This window comes from Papilio polytes, unplaced genomic scaffold (assembly GCF_000836215.1).
Source record: "Papilio polytes unplaced genomic scaffold, Ppol_1.0 DF823912.1, whole genome shotgun sequence".
Taxonomy (NCBI): Eukaryota; Metazoa; Arthropoda; class Insecta; order Lepidoptera; family Papilionidae; genus Papilio; species Papilio polytes.
In genome coordinates, this window is record NW_013525292.1 from 1,105,693 (window position 1) to 1,117,815 (window position 12,123).

The 12,123-nt window shown below is 34.1% G+C and overlaps 2 protein-coding genes across 2 annotated transcripts in view; one reads left to right on the forward strand and one right to left on the reverse strand.

Moving 5' to 3' along the window:
- Positions 1–2,000: 2,000 nt before the first annotated feature.
- On the reverse strand, positions 2,001–6,287 carry LOC106102753 (activin receptor type-2A-like). Its single transcript, XM_013282323.1, has 5 exons — positions 5,901–6,287; positions 4,606–5,504; positions 4,167–4,534; positions 3,466–3,616; positions 2,001–2,942 (listed from the first exon to the last, which is right to left on the reverse strand). The coding sequence occupies exons 1-5, from the start codon at positions 5,941–5,943 to the stop codon at positions 2,748–2,750; spliced, it is 1,656 nt and encodes a 551-aa protein (XP_013137777.1). The 5' UTR covers positions 5,944–6,287; the 3' UTR covers positions 2,001–2,747.
- Positions 6,288–8,945: 2,658 nt separating this feature from the next.
- Positions 8,946–12,123, forward strand: part of LOC106102682 (fatty acid 2-hydroxylase) — a 7,549-nt gene continuing 4,371 nt past the window's right edge. Inside the window, exon 1 of the mRNA XM_013282230.1 lies at positions 8,946–9,288. Within this exon, the coding sequence (XP_013137684.1) occupies positions 9,001–9,288 (288 nt within the window). The 5' untranslated portion in view covers positions 8,946–9,000. The remainder of the gene's footprint in view (positions 9,289–12,123) is intronic.

The window sequence follows — 12,123 nt, forward strand, 5'->3', positions numbered from 1 at the left end:
AATATATTTTAATACATTAAATTTAACAGACATTTATGTTTCTTAATCAAAATAGAAAATAAATGATATACGTCGCATCCAGCGTCCACGGAACGTAACTAACTTCACTATACACTACATAAACTAGGAAATTACCTAATTATACTTCGATTTAATTTATTTTACACTAAGTTGTGAACACATTAGTGTTATGCACAGATAACAAATATCTAGATTGCAAAACATTTTAACTTTTAAACATAAGATGTAAATATTAATGAATCTTATGTACAAAATGACAGAAAAACTTCATAACGCAAGTATAACAATAATCGTCTTAAAAACAACTAACAATATTGACAATAACGTCTCAAAGAAACCATGGGCGGATATTTATTTTTCAACTAATTTTATAAATTTTTCTAATAATTTTAATGTGAAAATTAATTAATTTCAATAATTGATTAGGCCATAAACATTTGTACAAACAAAACATTTTTTTACAGAACAGAATGTTCTTCAATGTGTTCACAACCTAACACTGACATCCAGACAAAAATACCTACAAATTATTTGTATTTACATTTGGCAACATTGCTTAGTCTATGGTTGGTGATATGCTCGCGGCATCGGGCAACACTGCAGCCCTTGATATTTTTTTAATTACACGAATATGCTTTGTCAATCACAATCATTTCCGATGATAATTTTATTACGATTCAGAAATTTCCATCTAAAAGTGCATTCTTTAAACATTTTAGACATAACCTATATCTAAAGAAAATCATAGACCGAACTTTGATTTTTAGTATATGATTTTCTTTAAATAAACTAGTTTTCTAAACGACAATATTAAAAAGATCACAAAACTCCGCTATGCAACAACACTTTCCAATTTATAGACTACATTTTTCCATTTATAACCTATATTAGTGACTTGCGTCTCTTAAGCTACGTCAATTGCTTTTGATTTATAAGCACTTGATTAGTTGAAAGGGAACCAAATACATAAATAATGGCAGTCTTCCTAATCATAGTGTTTTAACCATAGATATATAATCTATAAAATGAGGTAAAGAGGTTCAAAACTCATTTGTTAGGATAAATTTCCTGCGCCTAGTGGAGATTCCATCGTTGTTATTTTGTTTACCTTGACTATTGCTTAAGAGTGTAATAAACAGAGCAGTGACCCCTTGTTTGCCCTGGGCGTTCTCCCAACGGCGCGTAACCCTAACTCCAGCACTGACAAATTGACATTTCTTTCAACGTCAAAGTAAAACATTCCATTTATAGGTTATATATCTATGGTTTTGATATCGGCAATATTTAATACGAAGTTGATTTAACACGTTAAGCGCTATTACGACTTTTACGTATTAAAGAAGTTAGGATTCTGCGGCAGGGAACGTGTTAAGAAAAATATAGATTCCATTGTGACTGACTTTCTAAGACAAATAGAAATCTGTTAATGTTAAACGTATTATGAGATTAACGGTCGGATAGTGAAACGAAATTACGCACTTACGGAGTAATATTCGTTTCAGTATCGGGCTATTAATTATTTAAATGCATATCGACTGCCAATTTTTTCCAAAAAGATTATTATCAACCATAGTAAAAATAATCATAAACCCATTTGATAACCTTGAGATAGATTTGTATGTCAAATGTCGCAAGTAAAAGTATTCAAAATGAACAATTAATTCTACATAGCCATAAGGCATAGTACATATATCAAAAAATCACTTAAAATAATATAAAATTATACTAGAAAAATATGATTTGTTAGTTATCTTACAAAATAAATATAAAGCTATTTACGGCCAGTAATTGTTAATTCTAATTAGGCCTATACAAATAAATGTTAACACATTCAATGCCACTACAATTCTCTTGTACTAAATTACAAGAAAAGTAGCAATGAATATATTAATAAGCTGCTAATATTGCTTACAAAATTATTGAAGACTAGACATTGTATAAAGAATAATTCAATTTTAAATGCATTTTAATTTTGAGCTACATGATGAAAAGTTTATAAAAATTGTCGTAAACGAAAAAAAAATCAACACATGTCCAAGTTTAAACAAAATACCATAAAATAGCTTTAAGGATGACCATATAATAAAAATGTCTATCAGTTTTTTTAAAGAGAAAACAATTATTGGACAAGTTAATTCTTTAGTAGGCAAGATTGTGCATCAAAGCCATGGAAATTATACGATTCTAAACCCAATACTATTATTAATCAATAATCTCTCTACCATATTGTGGATAAATATTTTTTTAAAGAAAATTAAAAATATATTAATGATCATGTCCTTAAAATATAAAATCATCGATTCACAATATTTTATATTAATGTCTCCTGACAATCGGATAACATCACTATTTACAAACGTCATTTTGACAGCTGTCAATACGTCCATATTTTTACGAGTTCAATGATTTGATAGTCGTCTTTAGTCACAATTAAATATCTGACAATAATTAAACTTTGATGTTCCCTTAATATAATTGTACTTACAATACTGATTGGCTGAATAATAATTTAAAGATCTGATATTCTTCAAGGTGGAGTCACAAATACAATTTTCCCATCGTCAAATAAATTCAATAATTAAATCAACATGAACCATGATTTTCTATTACTTAATTTGTTACTTTATAAACAAAGGAACATTAGGAAGGAGTCAATCGTAACACCATAGTTAAATTGTTCGTTGTACTGACCCTTAGAACTCAATCAAGGGTAGATCTTGTGCTGGTCAGCAGGCTTGTTGTTCAGCGAGCTCGTGGATGAGTAGAGGGGTGGTGTCATGTGTGACAGGTGCGGGGGCGGGGGCGGAGGCCGACGCCGGCCGCTGCGCCGCCACACGCTCGAGAACACATGACGCGGAGAGTCGAGCCTCCGCGTCGTGGTCCCAGCACTCCTCCATCGTGTCACAAAGAACAAATAATCCCTGCAAGACAAAGATAAGACATTTATAAACAAACTTGCTATGCCTATTTGGATTCAAATACTTAAAAGAAAACAAGCCATTGAACTGCTGCTTCTGGCTAGTAGTTTGTGCCCCTTTGTGTCAAGACTTTTTCCCAATTTATTTATCCCGTAAATAAAATAGCGTGCAAATATATGGCCTATAGCATATATGGGCAACAACTGGCCAGTCGACCACACCCGACCCACTGTAAAATATGATCTGGCCCACGAGGAATTTTGAAAAATCCTATTTAAAAAGAAACAACATTAGGTACTTATACTCCAGGAGTGAGTGAGGTGGAAAACAAATCCTTTATGTTGTGACCCGCCAACGTATTTGCACGCTAAAGTTTGGCCTTCAACATGTAAAATGTTGCCCATATCTGGCCATAGCATGACGTAAGTGTAGGACTGAACACTAAAGCATGCCAAAAACTTACATGACTAGCTAAGTTTTAGTTTGATTTGTTATATATGTGCATTAAGATTTCAAGCATACTTACCGGATGCTCTCGCCATCTTGGTGGGATATGTGGTCTCAGTTTCCTCTGTACGACAGCTTCCTGCATCTCCTCCAATCCCGGATGGGAACCAACTTCTTCTTCAAGGGGCAACCTGTACTGTGCGGTTGGTTCTACACCACCTTCGTCACATCTGAATAAAGATGAAATATTAAATGTTACACTCAAAGTTACTTTCATAATCCCTCAGTCTTACCAAGTCTAAGGGTTTCTTAGTGATCATATACTTAAAGTCTTAAGTATGTGTTAGCATGTTGTTTTGGGTTAGATATTATGCAAGTTATAAAATGTAACATGATACCTATAGCCAACATAAGCACATTCTTACAGCTTTATTTGGTTTACAGAGCACACATTGATAATGTGTCAGATCAGCATTAAAATAATGCTGCACTGAAAAGTTCTGAATTACAAAACGTATTTTTTATACAGAATGTTTCGTAACTTCAAACAAACCATTGAAATTGAATAATTAATTGTTTATATTCATATTATAAATGCAAAAGTACTGATGGATGGATGGATGTTTGTCACTACAAAAAAGCTTAAAAGATCTTGATGAAATTTGGCACAAATGTAGTATATAGTCTGGAAAAACCCAGACTACCACCTATTTCTTTTATTTTTAAATAGACAGAGCCGCGGGCAAAATCTAGTTTATCTATGAATTAAACATTTCTCACCTTGATGCAATCTCCCATAACACAAGTGCACAGGCATACATATCAATTCTCAAGAAAGCATCCTTAGTAAAGTTTATTGCTCCATCCAGTACTTCAGGTGCCATATATCTTCGTGTTCCGACTTGGCCGTGAGCATCACCACATCCTCTTCCAGCAACAAAGATCAACGCAAGTCCAAAGTCAGCAATACAAGCGCTCATGTCAGATTTTAAGAGTACATTCTTTGATTTGAAGTCCCGATGAGCGACTGCTGGCTTTCCACCTCCTTCTTCATGAAGGTGTGCCAACCCTCGTGCCACACAAGCGGAGATACGCCAAGCTTCAGCCCAGGTTAGAGTATGTGCTTTCAAGTAGTCACACAGAGAACCCTGAAAAATGATGTGATGATTTATTTTCTATTCATTAGGACATAAATATTAACAATAAAAAAAATAGTTACCTTCTCATGATATGCACTAATAAGCCAATATTCAGCTTGCAAGTTGTCGCCCTTCTTGTCGACTCCAATATAGTGCAAAATATCTGGATGATCCATTCTCGGAAGACGATATATCTCTTGTTCAGCCAACCATGACTGTTTATCTTGCAACGGAAAGACTTTCACTGCAACATCTTTTGGTCCTAACTTCGCTCTCCAAACCGCACCAAATCGACCTCTCGCCCGCACCTCACATAATGTAACTTGACTGAGCAATCCACCTGTCTCATGATCCATACCAGCGCCTGCTGATGGTGGCCTTGACAATGATGCTTCACCATTAGCCAATTCAGCAAAAGAGCTACCTTTACGTTTCCGATATAATAGGTAACAACCTACTAGAATCCCAAACAGTATGAACAAAGGTGTCAATGTGTACGCAATCACAGCTTTAGTATCATCAGGGGTTGGTAATGGTGATGCTGGTACTCTCTCCGGTGGCAACTCAGTTTGCGCTGTCATACCCGCTTCTAGTCCTGGGAATGTTGCATTCTCATTGCACATGTCACCTTCACAGCAGCAATGAAGGAGTGGCAGTTTCACATTATGTAGTCTACAACTTGATGCTCTGTCATTACAAGCGACAGTATCAAGGAAACATCCCTTAACTTTCACTGTTGCTTTGTTTGTTTCATTATTAAAATGCCATAGAGTAAAGCAGTGGTTACTCTTATCAGATTCTATCGCTTGACATTCATCCCTTTTTACTTCAGGTGGTGGACAGTTGGGGTTTTTTGTTTCATCGCAAACTGAAGAATCATTAAAAAATTCACAGAATTTTGTTTCAACTCCACCTCCTTTCGGTCTGGGTGGTAGGTTTTCTTCCATAGGAGGTGCCCCTAATACCGTCCCTTGTATACCTTAAAACGAAAATATTTCTTATTAAAATAATATATATGGGGCATAATATCTATAATTAAATCTTTTAAAATCCAAACACTAGAAAAGGTAACAAATTTACAAAGGTGCTAAATTTATTTAAAGTAAAAAATAAACTTGTTTTAACAAGAGAATTTTGCATTCTAAACAATCTTATTAATATACCATTTACACATAGTTTTTTAAAGACACAGAACTTGGTTAACTATCTTAATCACATAACAAACAAAACAATATGTCTGGAATGTTAAAAGAATATAACAAAATTTATGGACGGAATGACGTCTTCTAGTCATTATAAATGAATGCATTGTAGCCATCATCTAACACAAGAAGGATATGCATTTTTCTTATGTATAAATTGACAAGTTACTCACCAAGCATAAGCAAAGTAAAATTAACCGCAGACTTAGCAACCATGGTGAAGACCTAGATGCTCAAGATCAGACGCTGTCGGCGGATTCGTCGCGACTCAACTATGTTATTTTTAAACACGACATGAAAGCTCTATTTAGGAAATCGCAACATAGGTACATGTCAAGTAACACAAACAACGCACATCGCAATTCGTACAGAAGGCGGAATCGCACAAAACAATACTTTTAAATACTTCAATCAAAACCAATTGAATTAGCTGATCAGTTAAATTAGATTTATTGCAGTGATTTAATTTGTAATTTCCGTATTGTTATAATCAAACAAGCTACCATCAATCACAAGCTTTACTTTTTTTGACATTAATAGTGATGTTCTGCAGCGCATCGTCAATTCGATAAATGTACGCGATTTGAATGTAGATGCATTTGGATCGAGTTGAATCGGAGTTGATAAAACAAGATGAAATATAACTGGCCTGGCTACAAATATCCTTGTTAACGACAAACAAAAAACTGTCTTTTTTTGGTTCTGCTTAATAGTAAGTTATTTAAATAAAATCATTTTGCTAACTTGAATTATCTCATGTCTTATTTTCCTGATCCGAATTGTCATTATACAACATAGACTCACGATGAACCCATTTTATTTTGTAAATCCATTTTTCATATGAATTAATACCATGGTAAGGTACTAGATGGCGTTAAAGACCAATATTGATATTTCAATATCATCACGCCACGCTGCTCAGGAGGTAGTAGTGAACATGGAAGTTACGTCATATCGATGTAGATAGAAATCATTATGTAGACTTGTTTCCCGCAATTAAAAATGTATTAAAACCCATTTTGATCAACTTCTGACTCAACATCTATATTTCTTTTCTTATCGTTACAGTGCAATTAACGTAATATCTAGGAGATAATAAATGTCATCAATTATTTTATGGCTTGATGTAGACTGAAAATTGAAGTGTTATCATCTGTATCTGTATCAAATTCCAGACTTCGGAAAGATGTATTTGCATTGCTGATAACGAAAATCGCATTTATTTTTTTTTTGTCTGTCCGCATGTCTGTCTTTCCGCAAGCCTCGTTTGTTCCGGGTAATCTCCAAAACGGCTTTGCCGATTTCGATGGGATATTCACTGGAGGGTAGCTGACATAGATAGACATATTATAGGCTACTTTTTTTTAAATTCCGCGCTATAATAATAGCGTAACGGATAGTGCGATTTTGTTAGGAATTTGAAAGATAGATAGTAGAAGGTAGACGCACGGGGTATGTGATACATGACTTTAAAAAAACGCGCTAGCAAAGTTTGCGGGCGACGGCTTATAATAGCTAAATTCACGTGGGAAATAATTGCAATTCAGTGCATATGGTGGTAGGATTTATATTATCGATCGGAGGTCAAGGGTGAAACGTGGTTATGACTATATTCAAATATTAATAAGCGACGACGCTACTAGAAATGCAAAACCTTAGGATTTTATTAGTTGTGCCTCTGTCCGGCCTTGATAATCTTGGTCCACTGTAAAATATAGCAAATTATACATTATTTTTAATCATGTCTTAAACAAAAGAATACATTATATAGTCATTAAAATATTAACATGCAAAATTCCGAATAAGACTCACAAGTACTAATTGTATTTTATTTTGTTGCAAAAATGATTTTAATGTGTTGTTTTTCATTTATTACATTATGGACTACGCTTAATTATACCTTCATTTTTAAATAATTATAAAATCTTGATTATGAACGCATTTAATTAACGTTTTTTACCAAAGCTAAATGAAAACTAGATATTTTTTGTAATTAAAAAGATTTTATTTTGAATATCAAATTGTATTAAATTTTCGAAAAGTTTATACGCTTCAACCGGGAAACGTATATTTCGCATCGTAATGAAAAAGTAACGCCAGGATACAGTTTTATAAACGCACAATAAAACATTAACAATGCTGAATTATCTGCTGATGATAAACCAAGTAATAATGACATGGTATGAAACTCGACTTCCGCCATTGAAATGCCTCTGACACTCTTAATTAAAGAAAATTATTTGTTAATTTCACTAAATTACTCAAAGATCAAAATAAATGAAATATTTTAAAGAAAGAAACAATCTTCAAATATCTAAACAATTAGTTGATTTGATATCCAACATATTACAAGCAATATTACAAGCTTTCGCCCGCGACAATCCGCGTGTGTGTGAAAGCAAAAGAATAGCTTATGTGTTCTTCAAGACTATCGAGATCTGTCCAGCAGTTTAGGCTACAAGCTCTAACAAACATCGGTCCATCCATCTAAACTTTCGCATTTCTAACATTAGTAAGATAGTGTGAAGATGCATTTTATAGTAAAATAAAGCTTTGAATCTGCTCATCAAAAATCATCGTATCGCAGAAGATGAGCAACGCATTGACTTAACCTCAACAGTGATGTCCATTATATGATTAAAAATCGATTTTTTATCGTAATCATCAGAGAGGAGAGGAGAAGAGGAGAGAGGAGATATTGATGTAAAGGTATCGTCCTATTCGCACCCAATTAATTTTACTATAGTGTGTCATATTATCAATTACCATTAGTCACTTTAAAACCTGGGATTTTAGAATGTCCGAATTGATTATTGAATGATTGGTCATTCGAAAGTAATCTATTCGGAAATACCACCTCAATTTTAAACGTGATATTTATCATTAAACAATATTCAATTTATAACACAAGATAGCGTAACCTTCATATAATTAGGAGATTCATTTGAACAATCGACGTTAGACAGTCGATAAAGTTACAGAGTTTAGTTGTTACTTTTAATATTGCGCGCGTAATGTGTAATATTTTTTTAAATTCACAACCGTAACAGGGGTTAAGTAGGGACTTATGATCTTATTTTAATTTACATTTATATGTAAACGTTAACATTAAGGATATCGCAACCGGTAGTAACGGAGCTTAAAAAAGTAGACTAACGCGAAACAATTGATATTGATTCGAGAACCAATGGTAATGTTTTCCCATCTGCGATATCTCACGGGACTGTTGATAACGTAGTTTTGACGTGCGCGCGAAACTCGACGGTTGTCGTTATGGGTTCCGAGTTCCCCGTCGCGTTCGATGGGAGAAGTTACGACTTACGACGGTTCCTGAGGGACCATCCGGGAGGTGTGAACACCTTAGAGAGGTACAAGGGGAAGTCGATAGCACAGGCTATGAAGATGTACGGACATAGTAACAGTGCGTATCACATGCTAGGTGATTTTAAAGTAGGAGAGCTGGGTGTACTAACAGGCGATGTTAGTAGCAATGGAAGGATCATAACGAAGGAAGAAGCGAATCGGGATGAAAAGGAAATCGCACATCTCGAGGAATTAGAGGTAACTTAAGTGTTATTTTAGATAGACAATACCCCAACAACTTGGTGATCAAACAAAATACAAATAAAGTTTTCTTTTAAATTTTGTCAGTTACGGCGTGGTTCCACTGTTTATTCCTTCTTATACAACATGATTAATTGAATTTATATATTAAATCATTCCTTCTTATACACCTTAAAAATGACATATTTGTTATGGATGTTTTGGTAACCCGTAGGTGAAAAAAATGCATTGGGATCTTACTAACGTTATAAATGTTAATATTTGAATGGATAGATGGATATTTGTTAGAATTTGTAGCCTAAACTGCTGAACGGATCTCGATGAAATTTAGCACAGATGTAAAGCATCGTCTAGAAGAACACATAAGCTACTTTTTTTTAATTCTGCGCAGACGGAGTCGCGTCGAAAGCTAGTAAAATTGCAACGTGAAAGACATATGAATTTACAGATGTGTTTTTAAATAAAACACGAGTTAACACTGTTATAGTGTTAGTGACTTTAAAATACGTATATTTGTGTCACTGGATCGTGGTTTATTTGACGCGATAGCTTAGCCGCCTGTCACGATTGTGACCTATCGAGCTATATTATTACTAGTGAAAGAAATTTTACATTTATTAAATAGTTTTTATTTTAGTAGTAGTGTTCGGATGTCTTTTGTCAAAATAACAAAATACAACTGATTAAATTCTTAACACAAAATTTAGTTTTTTTGCCTAGGCTTTTTTGTCTGATTAGTAGAATGGGAAGTATAGTATACATGGACATTGTAATTGACTTCATCGACTTTGAAGAGGAAGACTTACTGTCATAGTCATTCGTTTATCAGATCTTATAACTATTTAATAATAACGAGTTAAACAATCTCGTTAACATTTATGCAAGAACTAATCATGTTTTTCATGTAGCCTACAAACACACCTGTGAGTTAAATTGTCTAAAAATATGATATTTTTTATCTATTGCTTGAAATCGATAACAATTCGTTACATCCGTCGCGCCGTTTGACTCATCTTTCACTGATAAATGGCCATTTTTTTTGCCAATTAATTAGTTAACAGTATTAACCATATTAATAGTTTAGATAACATTTTCAGGTAATAATTTATTTTGGCTGGAAATTTAATAAAAAAGCAAGTAGTCCATGTGTTCTTTCAGACTATTTTCTAAATGTGTGCAATTTCATCCAAATCCGTTCTTCCGTTTAGGCAACATTGTCTAACAAATATATATCCATCTATCCACCCATCTAAACTTTAGTAACTATGAAGTATAATTTTCCCGGCACTGATACTATGAGAAATGTATTCAATTTTCTTTTCCTCGCACACACGTCGCTTAATGTAACAGGGGTTTAACTATAATGCCTGTAGTTAGATAATATCTGGCCAGTTGTATACGTTTACGATACTATTAGGTTGTAAACAAGCAACGGCATGCAAGATATGTACATTAGAACCATGAATTTTCGTTTACATCGACCTTGACAATGCCTAGCTGATAATTCGATAGCATTCGAGACTCACGTAAATTGTGTTAAACACCTAATTAGTTACATTTTTATCCAACGTTTTACACTACCTAACAAAACGTAATGATTCTTCCTTGCATGTTTATTATTAATTTATTTTGGATATTTTATTTGGGATCCGTCCAATAACGCAAATTCGATTTTAGGAATTTTGGGTCAATACCAAATTTAACTTTTTTTGATGTGTAGTGAAGGTAATTAATCTTTGATAATCGCTTCATTAGTATAAAGGAACTGAAAAATTAGGTTCATGTTCCAGAAATCACTGCTTACCCAAAGTGTAATAGATGTTAGGGGATGGCAAGGTAGGGCGACGGCCCTGGACGCCGGGGCCAAAGGCGCATAAGGGGCGCCATTTTAAGTATGAGTTTGTATTGTTGTTAGATGGCGCTGTTGTACTCGCCCAGGGCGCTGGGAATGCTAAAAGCGCCCTGCCCTGCTTACTGAGGGCGACATAGTATCTTTCAAATTTGTATTTGTCACCTTAAACATTAGGTATGTATTTGTACCCCTGAATAGAAATCAGGATTCAGGATGGTTGCAATGCGTTTGGTTTTTTGTTCGATTTGTAGTAGAAAGTTCTAGTTATATTTCTTTTATGTATATTTACGGCCGGTCTCAATAACGCATCCTGGATCGGGAGATCGCTTCAGTCGAGAAATAAAACGATCTGCTGGTTGATCACTAAGCGGTGTCTCAATAACATCGGATAGCAAACATCAACCGATTTTCAAAATGGATCAGCGGGATCGATGTACTTTGTGAAGTTCCCTCCTGGCGTTCCATTTCAAGCAGATGTCATTATGACTGTGTTGTAAACCTATTGATAAATTTAAGAAAATATGCACATTTCTGGGTTTTGACGTACTAACTAATTATTTATTTGTTACGTACTTTACGAATAAAACGTGTTTCAACATTTTCCAAGCAAATTGTCATTGTTGACAATTATATACTCCCTTTTCGGAATTTTGGTAGCGGTGCGAGATCGTAATCAGAGGAATAAATTGTCTGTCAATGTCATTTGACATCAGTTGTCAATTTTATTTACATCAGCTATTAATTTGAAATTTATATAGCTTCTATTCGTGTTTTTTGATAAACAACTAAATATTCACCATCGAAAGTGTAAGTGCAATGGTATGTATAATTTTATTGAGTTTTTAACATGTTTTTACTTTCTATACTTTTATTCAATGAACTTCCCTCGCGAAGACGCTTCAATTCGCGCCTAATTTGTATAAACCCTTTACATAGTAATTTCTTATTATTTCCAGACCTCAAGCAAGCCTCTTACGAAG

Excerpts from the sequence above, each read along its gene's own strand:
- LOC106102753 (XM_013282323.1), bottom strand. The coding sequence starts at position 5,943 with ATGGTTGCTAAGTCTGCGGTTAATTTTACTTTGCTTATGCTTG. Across the intron at positions 4,535-4,605 it reads TTAGTGCATATCATGAGAAG|GGTTCTCTGTGTGACTACTT; the intron begins GTAACTATTTTT and ends ATCATTTTTCAG. Across the intron at positions 3,617-4,166 it reads TTATGGGAGATTGCATCAAG|ATGTGACGAAGGTGGTGTAG; the intron begins GTGAGAAATGTT and ends ATCTTTATTCAG.